The sequence below is a fragment of the Cebus imitator genome, unplaced genomic scaffold, assembly GCF_001604975.1.
Source record: "Cebus imitator isolate Cc_AM_T3 unplaced genomic scaffold, Cebus_imitator-1.0 Scaffold229, whole genome shotgun sequence".
Classification (NCBI taxonomy): domain Eukaryota; kingdom Metazoa; phylum Chordata; class Mammalia; order Primates; family Cebidae; genus Cebus; species Cebus imitator.
In genome coordinates this window covers 2,207,270-2,223,603 of record NW_016107544.1, presented here as the reverse complement: position 1 = coordinate 2,223,603, position 16,334 = coordinate 2,207,270, and the positions used below count along the sequence as shown (strand labels likewise).

The 16,334-nt window shown below is 46.4% G+C and overlaps 1 protein-coding gene across 9 annotated transcripts in view; it reads right to left on the bottom strand.

The window, feature by feature from the left end:
• ARSG (arylsulfatase G) overlaps window positions 1–16,334 on the bottom strand; it is a 154,111-nt gene that overhangs the window by 47,220 nt on the left and 90,557 nt on the right. For all 9 annotated transcript variants that reach the window (XR_005195273.1, XM_017497343.2, XM_017497340.2 and 6 more), the window contains 3 exons: window positions 14,869–15,006; window positions 3,993–4,189; window positions 2,299–2,379 (listed from right to left, as the gene is read on the bottom strand). Coding sequence is in view for 8 of the 9 variants with exons in the window: in XM_017497343.2 (XP_017352832.1) it covers window positions 2,299–2,379; window positions 3,993–4,189; window positions 14,869–15,006 (416 nt within the window). In the remaining variant the exon portion in view is untranslated. The remainder of the gene's footprint in view (window positions 1–2,298; window positions 2,380–3,992; window positions 4,190–14,868; window positions 15,007–16,334) is intronic.

Sequence of the window (16,334 nt, the reverse complement as noted above, 5' to 3'; positions counted from 1 at the left end):
AGAGACGGGGTTTCACCGTGTTGACCAGGATGGTCTCGATCTCTTGACCTCGTGATCCACCCGCCTCAGCCTCCCAAAGTGCTGGGATTACAGGCGTGAGTCACTGCGCCTGGCTGCGATTGAATCTTGAGAGCGAATTTCCCCTTTGCCGTTCTCATGATGGTAAGTGACTTCTCATTAGACTTGGCTGTTTAAGAGTGTGTGGCACCTTCCCCTTCCCTCTCTTCCTCCTGCTCCAAACATGTAAGATATGCCTGCTTCCCCTTCACCTTCTGCCATGATTGTAAGTTTCCTGAGGCCTTCCTAGCCACACTTCCTGTATAGCCTATGGAGCCTGTATAGCCTTCCTGTATAGTCAATTAAATCTCTTTTCTTTATAAATTACCCAGTCTCAGGTAGTTCTTTAGAGCAATGTGAGTTTATTTGATTTCTTGGAGTACTGGTGTTTCTATAAATAGACAGGTAGATAGATATAGATAGAATGGATGGGTAGATAGATAGATATGACAGACCATTTTGGATATTAGTCTGTGGACTAATACACAGCCCCAGATCTAAAATTCTGCCCCACATATTCCTCAATTGGGAAAATCTTGCCAGGCCCACCTCTGAACCCCTTGGACACAAACATTGTAATTTCTTTATGAAACATATAATACCAGTTTATTGTGGGGGGAAATTCACCCCTTAAACTCTCCTTCTTCTGCCCAGAGATAATTTCTGCTGTTTTGTTACCCTTTATTGACTCTTTCAAGATTTTTCTGAGACTACATATGATTTTTTTTTTTTTTGAGACAGTTTCACTCGTGTTGCCCAGGCTAGAGTACTGTGGCACGATCTCGGCTCACTGCAACCTCCGCCTCCTGGGTTCAAGCGATTCTCCTGCCTTAGCCTCCTGAGTAGCTGGGATTACAGGCCACCCACTACCATATCTGGCTAATTTTTGTATTTTTAGTAGAGACAGGGTTTCACCACATTGGCCAGGCTGGTCTCGAACTCCTGACCTCAGGTGATCCACCTGCCTTGGCCTCTCAAAGTGCTGGTATTACAGGTGTGAGCCACCATGCCTGGCCAATTATTTTTATATAATAAAATCATACTTTACATATTGTTTTGGAACCTGCTTTATTCATTGAAAAATATTTCATGTAAATGTTTCCGAGTCAATAAATATGTATGATTTTAGTGCTTCTTTATTCTTTTAAATCGAGGAACAATAATTTCTTTAAGCACTATCTTTTTACTAGACACTTGGGTTATGTCCACTACAAAAAAAATTCACTGCAATGAGCATCCTTTTTTATATGTCATGGAGCACTTGCCTAATTATTCCCTTAAGACAAATTCTTACAGGAAGAATTGATGCATCAAAAGACATTAGCATTTTTCAAGCATTTGGTCCATATGTCAAATTGTCCCCAGCATGGCTGCACTCTCAGAAAGTGAGGTCCTTGTGGGAAAGCTCTCCCAGAGCAGATGGGAGTTGAGTTGGAAGTTGAAAGATATTGAAATAGAGACAGAGGCAGCTGTGAGAAGCAGTATGGAATAGCAGGGCTCTACTGCCATACCATACTAAAAATACAAAAACAAAAACAAACAAACAAAAAATTAGCCAAGCGTGGTGGTGCGCACCTGTAACCCCAGCTACACGGGAGGTTGAGGTGGGAGTATAGCAGGGCCATACTGCTGCTCACAGCTGCCTCCGTCTTTACCAACTTGAACTTCAGTGGCAAATGTAGCTCCCTCCTCACAAACTGTGTGACCTTGGGCAAATTACTTACCCTCTCTGAGCCTCTCTCTTTCTTCATCTGTAAATGGAGCTATGACTACCACCCTTCCACTATTGTAAGAATTGGAGACAATGTACATTGAAACCTTGCAGAGCTGTGCACTGAGTTTTTCCTGAATAGATGAAATAAATTAATGGTTGAATGGATGGAGGGATATGTTTTTTGAAAAAGAAAAGGAAAAGGAAGGAGGAAGCAAGGGAATGGGATGAAAGTAAAGATAAAGTGTATTTGTTGAGAAGTTCACAACTGCCTTGGGAGAGGGTGGGTCACCCTGGGAAGTTCTAGAAGGAAAGGAGAGACAGGGATGGGCCAAACTGAGCAGACGTTTTCTCCATCACAACTTGTTCCTTATTCTCTGGGTACTGGTGGCTGGTGAGCAAAGGTGTCCCTGTTCCATGATGCCCCTAAAGCCCAGATATGAGCTGTCCCCTCCCAGAGGCAGAATCCCACACCCCAGCCTGGGCTGAGCATTGCAGTGGGCTCCATCAACCCCACCTGAGCCCCTTACCTTGACGAGTCTGCCACAGTCCAGTGAAGGGACCCACACTGCCCGCTAGCTCACACTTCTGAGCCCATGGGCCATTGTCTCCTAGAAACCAGAAAAAGCATGATGGTCACCAGGCTGGTTGGACACTTTTGCTGACTTTCCCACTCAGGCCCTACATCCCTGTGCAGAGCAGGGACTAGACAGAAAAAGGACTTATCAAGATAAATATGGGCTGGGCACGGTGGCTCACGTCTGTAATCCAGCACTTTGGGAGGCGGAGGGAGGCAAGTGAATCACTTGAGGTCAGGAGTTCCAGACCAGCCTGGCCAACATGGTGAAAATCCTTCTCTACTAAAAATACAAAAATTAGCTGGGCGTGGTGGCAGGCACCTATAATCCCAGCTACTCTGGAGGCTGAGGCATGAGAATCACTTGAACCCAGGAGGTGGAGGCTGCAGTGAGCCAAGATCGCTCAGCCTAGGTGACAGAGCAAGACTTCATCTCAAAAAATAAATACATATATACATACAAATATGATTCCCACCCATGAAGAACAACCCTTGGTATGAGGCCTGTCTCTACTGGGCTTTCAGACACAGGTGGTCTTTTTCTGTCCCAACCCAGCCCCATCGTGAGTCTGTTGCCTTCTATTCCCTTGCCCTTTTGTAAGGTTTCAACAGTCTCATTGCCACTATCATCAACCTCAGCCCAGCGACTGTTTATTCAGCATCTACTATATGCTCAGTATTTCACATACCTCATCTCCTAATCCTCCAGCATGCTATGGAATAGATTCTGTTATTAGCTTAATTTTGTAGATGAGGAAAAGGAGGCTTGGAGCAATAGTAGAGTATAGATTCAAACCCTATAGGATTTGGTTTAGGTCTCTACTTGACCCAAAAGCAGTGCCCCTCCCTTTTTTTTTTAGACAGAATCTCACTCTGTTACCCAGGCTGGAGTGCAGTGGCATGATCTCAACTCACTGTAACCTCTGCCTCTGCCTCCGCCTCCCAGGTTTAAGTGATTCTCCCATTTCAGCCTCCCAAGTATTGGGACTACAGGCATGCACCAATACGCCTGGCTAATTTTTGTATTTTTAGTAGAGGCAGTGTTTTGTCACATTGGCCAGGTGGATCTGAAACTCCTGACCTCAGGTGATCCACCTGCCTCAGCCTCCCAAAGAGCTAGGATTACAGGCATGAGCCACCATGCTTGGCAAAAGCAGTGCTTTTAACCACTGCTGTGGTTAAACACGCAGTGCATGTGTGTGGCTTTTGAAGAGGCCACTAGTGCAGACCACTAAGGCCACTCAGCCAAAAGACGTGATACAGGGAGTGGCAGCAACCAGAATTTTGGGGACCGGGGAGGATGGAGAAGAGGAAAATCTTAGAACTGCTCAAGGACGACACAAGCTCACAATGTCAACATCATTCAGTGGCAATTAAGAGCAATACCCAGATAGCAACAATCGACACACAAGGGGCCAGCAAGGTGCCTGCTGTGTGTGTGCAAACCTTCCCAGGGACTTGGCCTTGGGGGCCCCAACGGACAGGTGCTCAGCATTCAGGCAGGCAAGCCTTACCTGGGCCTCAAGTTCAAAGCAAGCCCCCTGACCTATGAAAGAGGATCTCGGGGCCAGACTCTGCCTCTTCACGGGGAATGTGCAAGGTTATCTATTAAAAGGTAGTTAGGCTGGCTGGCTTTTATTACTTTACCTGTAAACCAGAGGAATGTGTTTTCCTTCGCTGTTCGGTCAACTTTGTCCTTGATCTGGCCCACCAGACCATCCATCTCCCGGAGCCCTGCACCATACAACCTTCCGCCCTGTGGGGCTGCTGGTAGCTGAGTCACAGGTAAGGGCACGTGCATGTGGGCCAGACCTACGTACAGCAGGAAGGGCCTCCCGCTGGTGCTGAAACAAGAGAACAAGAGGTGACTCTGCAGAAGGCTCTCCTGGCTCGTCTGGGGCCTCAGGGATCCTCCCTCTCCTCCAGGAAAATCCCCAAAGCTCCTTCTGCCCCATGGGCTCAGGAAGGACACATTTAATCCTAACCTTCCAAGAAATTATGGAAGCAATCTGGTTAGCCAGTTAAAAATGAGAATCGCAGGGTGCGGTGGCTCATGCCTGTAATCCCAGCACTTTGGGAGGCCAAGGTATATGGATCACCTGAGGTTAGGAGTTTGGGACCAGCCTGGCCAATATGGCAAAACCCCATCTCTACTAAAAATATAAAAGTTCGCCGGATGTGGTGACACACGCCTATAGTCCCAGCTACTCGGGAAGCTAAGGCAGGAGAATCACTCGAACCTAGGAGGCAGGGGTTGCGATGAGCCAAGATTGCACCACTGCACTCCAGCCTGGGTAACAGAGTGAGACTCTGTCTGAAAAAAAAAAAGAGAGAGAGAATCATTACAACAATAGCCACTACTCCTTATCATTTACTGAGATAAATTTACCAGACATGGGACTCACATTGTCTAGGTTCACCCTCATCGTAATCCCCAAGATCCCTTTTGCAGATGAAGAATCAGAAGCTTAGAGATTAAAGGACTTACCCCAGGGTGTGCAATTAGCCACATGTCTGAATCTTGCTCTTAACTGCCGCACTCTAAAGCCTGAGGCACACATACTTTTAAATTTTATTTTGCAGCATCCAGACTATCCTGCCCATTCTCAGCCTCTCATTCCATTTTTTTTATTTTTTTTTTTTTTTTGAGACAGTCTTAATCTTGTCACCCAGGCTGGAGTGCAGTGTCACAATATCAGATCACTGCAACCTCTGCTTCCTGGGTTCAAGCATTTTCTCCCGCCTCAGCCTCCTGAGTAACTGGGATATTAGGTGCCCGCCACCATGCCCAGATAATTTTGTATTTTTAGTAGAGATGGGGTTTTGCCATGTTGGCCAGGCTGGTCTCGAACCCCCGATCTCAGGTGATCTGCCCTCCTCCGTCTCCCAAAGTGCTGAGATTACAGGAGTGAGCCACTGCACCTGGCCAGCCTTGTTCCTAAGAGATCAATGGTTGTCTCGAGTTTTGATCACGGGAATTCCAAGGACACATATGACCACCAGATAACATCTAGATCAGGGCTCTGTCAGAGCCCTGTACAGTCTGCCACCTCTGTACTAATCTTGATTCCCTTGAAAGTGTAGAATAAAAGGCTTGGAGGGAGCTGGGGTAGCCTCCAAGCAAAGGTCCCGGCCCCACTCCCAGGCAAGAGCAGCTATAGAATCACAGTGGCAGCAGGGACCTTCAGGGGGTCCCTCTCCCACAGGCCCATCCACAGGGGGTCTTTCAGAGGACAGCAAGCAAGGGTAGTGAGAAAGCACAGTCAACCACATATAGAGGATGTGGTAGATGCACACGCCTTTCATGCTCAGAGATTCAGTTGGCCCCAGGGTTCTCCTTAGCTCACCTGGTTTACACCACCTCTAGTTGGTCTAGAGTCAACTGTGCTCTCAAACCCCCTGCATCCTGGCTTCTGGGGTCTGCTGCCTGGGACTGTGCTTACACTCAGTTCTCTTTGACGGGCATAAAACCCTGGACACGAGCCCCAAGACAGGGGCCTCTGCCTTCCCCGTTTAAATCCACACTTTCCCTGCAACATTGCTATAGCTGTGTTGTTCAGAGCAGCAGCCACAAGCCACGTGTAGCTACTTAGATTTCAATTAATGAAAATTAAACCATATTGAAAATTCCATGGCTCACATGCTAGCACATGGGTGAACCTGGAGAGTATTATACTACGTGAAATAGTCCAGTGACCAAGAAACAAACACTGTATGATTCCTAGTCACCAAGAAACAAACACTGTATGATTCCACTTGTATGACCTACCCAGAATAGTCAAATTCAGAAAGAGAAGGTAGGATGGTGAGTGGCGGGGAACTGCAGGGAAGAAAAACTGAGGAGTTTATGTTTATTTTTCTGTTAGAAAAAAATGAAAAAGTTCTGAAGATGGATAGTGGTAATGGTTGCAAAACAAGGTGAATGTTCAATGCCACAGAACTTCGCATTTAAATGGTTAAGATGGTAAAATTTTATGATTATATATATCTGTATATACACATATCCACAAATACACACACACACACACACACACACACACACACACACACACACACACACACACACATTTCTAGCCACATTTCAAATGCTCAGCAGCAGCAGCAGGTGGCTAGAAGCCAGCAGCTTGGACAGTGCAGACAGAACACATCTCCAGCCTTGCTGAGTTTTTTTTCACACAGCACTGATTTGCAGTGCCTAGGCCCACTCTCTTGGGGATGGTCATGTACGGCTGGGCAGGTTGTGGCGTGTAAGAGGACATCCTGCTGAGTGAATGGGTCCTTATCTCCAGCTTACAATCTACTGGCTGGGTACGCTGCACAGAGCAGTTCCTAGCCAGAGGTGGTATCTTTTTAAAAAATTTTCAGGTAGATTCCACATTGCAGTGGTGCCTAGAGCTGGCTCAAATTTCAAGAATTTTTTAAACCAGTTGTTAAACATGGCCGTTGCTAAAAATTGAATTATATAAGTTTATAATTAAATAAATTATTATTATTATTATTTTGCCAGGCACAGTGGTTGATGCCTGTAATCCTAGCACTTTGGGAGGACGAGGCAGGTGGATCACGTGAGGTCAGGAGTTTGAGACCGGCCTGGCCAACATGGCGAAACCCCATCCCTACTAAAAAATACAAAAATTAGTCAGGTGTGGTGGCAGGCGCCTGTAATCCCAGCCACTCAGGAGGCTGAGGCAGGGAAAACTGCTTGAACCCAGGAGGCGGAGGTCACAGTGAGCCAAGATTGTGCACTGCACTCCAGCCTGGATGACAGAGCAAGACCCTAAAAAGTCTCAAAAAAATAAAGAAAAAAAAATTATATTTTTTAAAAGATAGTACATCTCACCATTTATCACTTCCTAATTATTACACCCTAAAAAGTCTCAAAAAAATAAAGAAAAAAAATTATATTTTTTAAAAGATAGTACATCTCACCATTTATCACTTCCTAATTATTACATTCTACTATTAGGCATGCTCATGGGATTATTTACATCTGTGGTATCTGTGTGGTGGAAATAACACACAATGGCTTGCTACTGCCCATCATTTCTCAAAGCCACATTCAGTGACATCTCCATAGCTTGAAACCAGCCACGGTGAGAGTGAGTATTGATACCCTAGGAACTGGCAAATTCTACCGATTGTGGCTGTTTTCTTAGAAACCAGTTCACCACGCGTATGGACAAGGGGTGGTTCCGCGGTCTACCCTTCATCACCCATCATCATCCTCTAAACTCTCACCCACTATTCACAGTCACATTAGCACCCTAAGCCAGAGGCTTACAGAGACGGGCAGTTATGAGAGACGGCAGGGCACAGGCTGGTGAAGAGCTTAAGAATCTTGCATCCAAACGTCTGGATTTTTTATTATTTCAAAACTAATTAGCCCTGGACAATTAACTTAACCTCTGTCATCTACAAAATGGGGACAATCAGACCTCCCAACAGAGTTGTTGTATAACTTCCCACACTCAGCATCTAGTAAATGGTAGCTTTCTGGTTTTTTGTTTTTGACATGGAGTCTCACTCTGTCTTCCAGGCTGGAGTGCAGTGGTGTGATCTCAGCTCACTACAACCTCTGCCTCCTAGGTTCAAGTGATTTTCTTGTCTCAGCCTCCTGAGTAGCTGGGACTACAGGCATGCGCCACCATGCCTGGCTAATTTTTGTATTTTTAATAAAGATGAGGTTTCAAAATGTTGACCAGGCTGGTCTCAAACTCCTGACCTCAAGTGATCTGCCTGCCTTGGCCTCCCAAAGTGCTGGGATTACAGGCACGGGCCACCATGCCTGGCCACTTTCTTGTTAATAATGTTGAATGCATGCCAGCAGTAGTACGTATAAATGGTGCCCAAGGATGTACCTCTTTCTCTGCATCCTGATGCCAGGCTAGATTCCAAAAGATGACATCAGGCAGAGCCTACACAGACCAGTCCCCTGAGGCATCTGTCCCGCAAGCTACCTCTTCATTATACACTTGTGCTGAATAGAAAATAGAGTGGGGATACCTTGTGCTTAAAAAAAAAAAAAATGCTGATTATAACACAGTGTGACTCCACTTTTGTTTTTAAAACATGTTCATTTCAACTATACCTTAATAAAACCAGGAAACATGTTTATGCACCAGCATAGAATGAGGCTAGAAGAACATACTCAGCTCTATTAAAACAGATGATCCTCATGCTTATAATCCCAGAACTTTGGGAAGCCAAGGTAGACAGATTACCTGAGGTTAGGCGTTCAAGACCAGCTTGGCCAACATGGTAAAACCCTGTCTCTACTAAAAAATTAGCTGGGCGTGGTAGCCTGTGCCTGTAATCCCAGCTACTCAGGAGGCTGAGGCAGGAGAATCACTTGAACGCGGGAGGCAGAGGTTGCAGTGAGCCAAAATTGTGGGGCTGCACTCCAGCCTGGGTGACAGAGCGAGACTCTGTCCCAAAACAACAACAACAAAACACACACACACACACACACACACACACACACACACACAAAACAACAGGTTATTTCTGGGATGTGGAATTCAGGGTGATTTTGTTTGTTTGTTTGCCTGCTTGTCTCAGTTTGCCAAGATTTCTAAAGGGAACACATGTTATTTGTGGGGGAAACAACTGGAATGGCGACTAGAAAAGGGAAAACACAACCAACGTGAGGGATCCAGGTTCAGATCCAAAGACCACACGCACCCCCAACCCATCTTTCTCCTTTCTCCTGTTTGAATGCAGAGATGAATCTCTAGTGAGTGAGAGAATAAACTAACGAATAGCGATGCAATCATATCGAACGTCTCCCCCAGGGCTGTGCTCTCCGCCTCGCATGGTCATCACACACAGCCGGGTGAGAGGCGGGATGCAGAGTGGGCAGCACCACCTCGGGGGCACTTAGACAAGCACAGGGGCCAGCACTGAAGGCAGGTAGCGAATCAAGTAAAAGAGAATTCTGCAGATCCCAGGGGTGAGCTCAGGAAGGCTGAAACATGTCTTTCATGTCTGCATCCTGAGGACCTGTGTCTTAGCCTGCTTGGCTGGTGTAACAAAATGCCAGTTCCTGGGGTGGCTTAGGATACAACCATCGACTTCTCCCAATTCTGTTTTTTGGGTTTATTTGTTTTTGAGACGGAGTTTCGCTCCTGTTGCCCAGGCTGGAGTGCAATGGCATGATCTCAGCTCACTGCAACTTCCATCTCCCGGGTTCAAGTATTCTCCTACCTCAGCCTCTCAAGTAGCTGGGATTATAGGTATGTGCCACCATGCCCAGCTGATTTTTGTACTTTTAGTAGAGATGGGGTTCACCATGTTGGCCAGGCTGGTCTTGAACTCCTGACTTCATGTGATTCACCCACCGTGGCCTCCCAAAGTGCTGGCATTACAGGCATGAGCCATTGTGCGTGGCCTCTTTTTTTCTTTTTCCAGGTTCTAGAATGGAGAAGGACCTTATTTTTTTGTTTGTTTCTGTGGAGATGGTGGGGTCTCACTATGTTACCCAGGCTGGTCTTGAACACCTGAGCTCAAGCAATCCCCTACCCTTGGCTCCTGAAGTGTTGGGATTACAGGCGTGAGCCTCCATGCCTGGCTTTAGGTCTACCAGTTCTAGAGGCTGGGAAGTCCACTGTCTGGTAAGGGGCTGATTCTTGGCTTATTAACAGATAGCTGCCTTCCCACTATATCCTCACATGGCCAAGAGAGAGCACACCCTAGTCTTTTTCTCTTCTTTTAATACAAACACGAATTCCATCATGGGGGCTTCACTCTCGACCTTATCTAAAGCTAATTACTTCGTTCTGGCCCTACCTCCTACTACCACCCATTAAGATTTAGGATTTCAGTGTGTAGTCCATGACACCATGGAATATTGATTTGTATAAAATGTTTGATTTCAGACCAGGTGCAGTGGCTGACACCTGCAATCCCAGCACTTTGGGAGGCCGAGGCGAGTGGATCACTTGAGGTCGGGAGTTTGAGACAAACTTGGCCAACACGGTGAAATCCTGTCTCTACTAAAAATACAAAAATTAGCCAGGTATAGTGGCACTCGCCTGTAATCCCAGCTACTCAGGAGGCTGAGGCAGGAGAATTGCTTGAACCTGGGAGGCAGAGTTTGCAGTGAGTCGAGATCGCGCCACTGCACTCTAGCCTGGGCAGTAAGAGTGAGTGACTCAGTCTCAAGAAAAAAAAAGGGAGAAATGTCTGATTTCAGACAGCCTGGGCTACTGCTCACCCGGATGCCTGACACACTCTGCTTATCAAGCCCTGTGTTCCCTATAGGTGCAATGCACAGTCCCAGACCTCATAGGGAACAGAGGCTCAGCTAGCTCTGGGAACTAGGACCCCATGCCTTCCACCCCCTCCTTTGTCCTATTCAGAGCTCTGCCTTCTGCTTAAAAAGCTAAAATCAAGCATTAGCATTTAGCATTGCTACCAGATTAAGGGGCTAAAGTCAACTAAACTGAGTGATCAGCAGTGATACTCAAGTACTATATCGAGAGCCTTGGGTAAGACACTAAAGCCAACTAAAGACCCAACTAAAAACTCCCTGAGCCCTAGGGTGGACCCCCTTGCCAAGGAAGAGCCAAAAGCCACACGCAAAGGATACTTGGTGGGTTTGACAAACAGGTCCAACTTGGGGGAGGGGCTTGAGGCAGGAGACGAAGTCATGGAGGAGGATGGGCATGGACCTGGGGGCCTTTTCTGCTAATGCTCAGAAAATCATTTGGCACGTGGCAATCCCAAAGAAATCAGTATTTCTGAGGACTTCCTTCGGTAAAGTTAAATGCCAACAGGACTCGTGACTTTTCACTTAATAACCAGTTAATGAATTAACAAAGTGTTCCCCTTTTATGTACAATAAAGAGGCTATTGGTTGAGTTGCCTTTTAACTGATTAATTAATGGGTGGATGTCCCGGCTCCATGCCCACTTCAAAGTTAAACACCCTGGAGTCCCCATTCTTTCCCCTAAGAACACAGTGTTGTTTGATCCACTGCAAAAGCAGAAAAGACTGTCCCCAGCAGCCTTGAAGCATCCATGTGTCATGGGGTACAGGGACCTGAAACCATCCCAAAGATGCAGGGAACTGGGAGACCCTCAACCCTTCAAATGGAAGAAGAGGCTCTGCCCTTTCTACTATGAACAATCTAAAATAAAACGACAGTTTTACAGAAACTCAGAAGGTCCTGAAAAACCCCTAAGGTGCAATCTCTGAAGCCCTTAGGAGCTGCTTTTGAAATTAAGACCTTAATAGATTTTATTACCAAGAAAAAGATGCCTGGATCTTCTGCATTGCTGCCTCTACCCTCCCTGTTGAGCTTCTCTCTAAAAAAGTCCAATGTGGGCCGGGCACGGTGGCTAATGCCTGTAATCCCAGCACTTTGGAAGGCCAAAGTGGGCGGATCACCTGAGGCTAGGAGTTCGAGACCAGCCTGGCCAACATGGTGAAACCCCTGTCTCTACTAAAAATATAAAAATTAGCCAGATGTGGTGGCAGATGCCTGTAATCCCAGCTACTCAGAAGGCTAAGGCAGGAGAATCACTTGAACCCAGGAGGCAGAGGTTGCAGTGAGCTGAGATTGCTCCACTGCTCTCCAGCCTGGGTGACAGAGTGAGATTTTGTCTCAAAAAAAAAAAAAAAAAGTCCAATGTGGCTGATTGAGGGGTGGGGGATTCCCGCATATTCAAGGGGCTGCTGTGATCACTTAGCCACAGGTAGTCCCTTTTTAATTCTGCCCAAGTGGACAGCCGTGCAGCACGTGTTTCCTGGCCCACCTAGGCTAAGGCTGTAGAAAACGCCCAGTTTCTTGGAGCCCATCATCCTCGAGGGGTGTATAATCCTGGGAGGAACATAAGATGAACATATTTGGGATCTTTAGAGGGCAGCACGAGGCAGTTATGAAGGGGGTGGGGAGGGTGATTGTGTGTGCATGTGTGCATGTATATGTGTGTGTATCCACCTGCACCCCAAGGTCTATAGGTGTGCACTCCAGATAAGTGTGCACAATTTGGGAGTTGTCCATTATTTCACAACGTCCATTCTTTGCCTGACATCTGACCGAGGTTGTAAACCAGTAACCCTCATACATATGCGATTTGTTAGAGATACAATGTGGTATGGTCTTGTTTTCGCCTTTTTGTTTTTGGGATTTGGGGGGTTTTTTAAGAGACAGGATCTCAATGTGTTACCTAGACTGGGGTCCAGCGATGCGATCATGGCTCACTGCAGCCTTGAACTCCTGGACTCAAGTGATTCTCCCAGTTCAGCCTCCCGAGTTAGCTGGCACTACAGATTCACACCACTATGCTCAGCTATTTAATAACTTTTATTAATTTTTTTTGAGACAGAGTCTTGCTGTGTCACCCAGGCTGGGGTGCAGTGGCACGATCTCAGGTCACAGCAACCTTCGCTTCCTGGGTTCATGCAATTCTCCTGCCTCAGCCTCCAGAGTAGCTGGGACTACAGGTGCGTGCCACCACACCCAGCTAATTTTTGTATTTTTAGTAAACATGGGATTTCACCATGTTGGCCAGGCTGGTCTTAAACTCCTGACCTCAGGTGATGTGCCAGCATCGGCCTCCCAAAGTGCTGGGATTATTGACGTGAGTCGCTGCGCCCAACCATTTTTAAAAATGTTTTGTAAAGATAAGGTCTCACCATGTTGTCCAGGCTGGTCTGAAATTCCTGGCCTTGAGCAATCTTCCCACCTGGGAGGATTACCCAGTGTCATCCCAAAGCACTAGGGTTATGGGTGTGAGCCACTACACCCAGCCCACTTTTTGTTATTCTTATTTACTTTTACTTAATTTTACTTTTTATTTTTTTGAGACAGGGTCTCACTCTGCCACCCAGGCTGGAATTCAGTGACACAGTCTTGGCTCACTGCAATCTCTGCCTCCCAGGCTCAAGTAATCCTCCGTCCTCAGCCTCCTGAGGAGCTGGAACAACATGTACACATCACCATGCCCAGCTCATTTTTGTATTGCTTGTAGTGACAGGGTTTCACCATGTTGCCCAAGCTGGTCTTGAACTCCTAGACTCAAGCAATCTGCCCACCTCGGCCTCCCAAAGTGCTGGGATTATAGGTGTAAGCTACCACCTTCAGCCTTTTGTTAATTAGTAGTTTCTAACATTTCAAGATCAGGAGATTTCACATAAAAGTCAGGTATCCTATTTCTCTTGAAACATGAAAGATCTGATATTCCAGGTTCACATTTTCACAAAGAAGCACCAAGCAGCTGGAGCGAGGCAGTAGCTGCCCTCTGTAGATGGGCCATGCGCTATGGGTTCTCTGCAGACCCCACCACTCCCTAATGCTCTACGTTCATCCTGCTTCCTTCCCTCTTTAAGGTTACCTATCTGTGCCTTCTAGATGCTGGAATTTGTAACTTCCATCTGGTAGAATGAAGGATAGTGCCCAAAGATACGCAGAGTCTAATTCCTGGAGTCGGTGAATGTTACCTTATATGGAAAAAGGGACTTTTCAGGTGGAATTATGTTAAGGATCTTGAGGTAGGGGAATCACCTTGGATTCTCCTGGTGGACCCTAAATGCAGTCACAAATGCGATTGTAAGTGGGAGCCAGAGGGGAGATTTGAAAAGAAAAAATGGCAAGTGAACAACAGAATTAGGGGTGAGATACGGCCATAGCTTAGAAATGTCAGAAGCTGGAAAAGGCAAGGAAGGGATTTTCCCCTAGAGACTCCCCAAGAAAACAGCCCTGCTGATGCCTTGATTTTAGTGCCCTAAGACTCATTTTGGACATCTGGCCTCCAGATCTGTAGCAGAGTAAATTACCGTTGTTTTAGCTGCTAAATTAGTGGTCAGTTGTTATAGCAGCAATAGAAAAGGCATACATCCTGCCAGCTAGTAAGCTCAACAAATGCCTTGAGTGCCCAGAGCACGCTGGGCGGGCCCTACCCTTGAGGAGCTTATACCCTAGAAGGAGAGGACAAAATGATCATGACAGTGTAACATGACCGAAATGATCAAAGCAACAGGAATAAGCCCCCAGGGACTGTAGGAACATACCTGAGGAATTTCTTTTTTTTTTGAGATGGAGTTTTACTCTTGTTTTCCAGGCTGGAGTGCAATGGTGTGATCTCGGCTCACTGCAACCTCCACCTCCGGGGTTCAAGCGATTCTCCTGCCTCAGCCTCCCCAGTAGCTGGGATTATAGGCATGCCCCACCATGACCAGCTAATTTTGTATTTTTAGTAGAGGCAGGGTTTCACCATGTTGGCCAGGCTGGTCTCAAACTCCTGACCTCAGGTGATCCACCTGCCTCAGCCTCCCAAGGTGCTGGGATTACAGGCATGAGCCTCTGTGCCCGGCCTACCTGAGGAATTTCTAACCCAGGACTGGGGATTTCCAGAAGGTGCTGTTTTCCAGCTTTATTTATAGGAAACATGCAAGCATCCCTCTCTGCTAAGCAGCAAAACTCTGCCACAGCCTCGAGAGTGCCAAGGCCAAGAGATGTGGTGTGTGTGCAGGGGAAGGTGGAAGTTGGGGGAGGCACCGGGGAGGAAGGGAGGCTCCTCACCTTGCCTGCTGGATGAACTGGGTTGCTTTCTCAGCATACTTCTGGGCAAGGCTGCTCAAGTTCACTGGCTGCTCCACAATGTTGAGGTTTTCATAGAGAGGGAGGGCCACGTCAGTGTAACAGTCTCTTTGAAGGTTCCTGCATGGAAACCACAGACCGTATTCATTTCCTACGTACTCATGGAGGAAAATGAAATGCCTTAATGCAACAATACAAATGCACATAAATACAACACTCTGGCCACAAATGATTTTTCTGGTTGGCCATTTCCTCCCAGTGTAAAAGTCTATGTATAATACTCTCTTCCATTCCCTTTGAATAGATGTTTATGCTCCTTGGATAAGCTGATCCCTCTGTAAAGCTTACAGAGATTCTCGTGAGCTAGGGACATTATTTTTTATTATTCCCATTTTGCAGAAAGAGAAACTGAGGTCTGAAGAGGCTAAATTATGTCAAGCAGAGTCCCACAGCCAATCAACAGCCCCATTGCTGGCTTTCTCTGCTGTCTCACTTCAATCTCAGCCTCTGTGTATGGTGTGCAATTTGGCATATTCTGAAGTCTATAATCGGGACTTCATGTAATATCAGGTATGAAAATAGGACAGAATATATAAGGCTGGGCTTGGTGGCTCACATCTGTGATCCCAGCACTTTGAGAGGCCAAGGCTGGCAGATCACTTGAGGTCAGGAGTTTGAGACCAGCCTGCCAACATGGTAAAACCCTGCCTCTACTAAAAATACAAAAATTAGCCAGGTATGGTGATGCGTGCCTGTAATCCCAGCTGCTCGAGAGGCTGAGGCAGTAGAATCATTTGAACCCAGGAGGCAGAGGTTGCAGTGAGCCGAGACTGTGCCATTGCACTCCAGCCTGGGTGACAGAGTGAGACTCCGTCTCAAAGAAAGAAAAAAAGGAGCAAACAAACAAACAAAATCAATCTCAGGATTTGGTCTTATAGATTGAAATGAATCTGAGCCACGGCTGCCCATCAATGTGGCTGAGTCATGGTCTGGTCATGATCTCTGGCAAGTTACTTAAACTCCCAGAGTTATCTCCTTATCTGTAGCATGGGGTGGCCTGTGCCATCCTTACAGGGGTGCTGGTGGTCTAAAAGAGATAATGAATGGTTAGTGCATTGCACACAGCTTCAGTGTATTAGGAATAAAAAAAAAAAAAAAAAAAAACTCAAGCTCTCAGTCCTGGTCACCAAAGAAAACGAAGAAAGAAGCTGGGAGCAACAGAGATAGAACGGGTAGTAAATGGAATCCTCTTACGCAAATACATCATTCTAATAGTGCCGGGAAGGATCTGTGAAGAAATAAAAAATCCCCTTCACACCTACATGCACACATACCCCATTATAGAAATATAGGAGATATGGTCAGACTGCGTAGAGAATTGTCAAAAATCACAATTTTTTTTTTTTTTTTTTTTTTCACACACATGGCTGGGTGTGGTAGCAGCATGT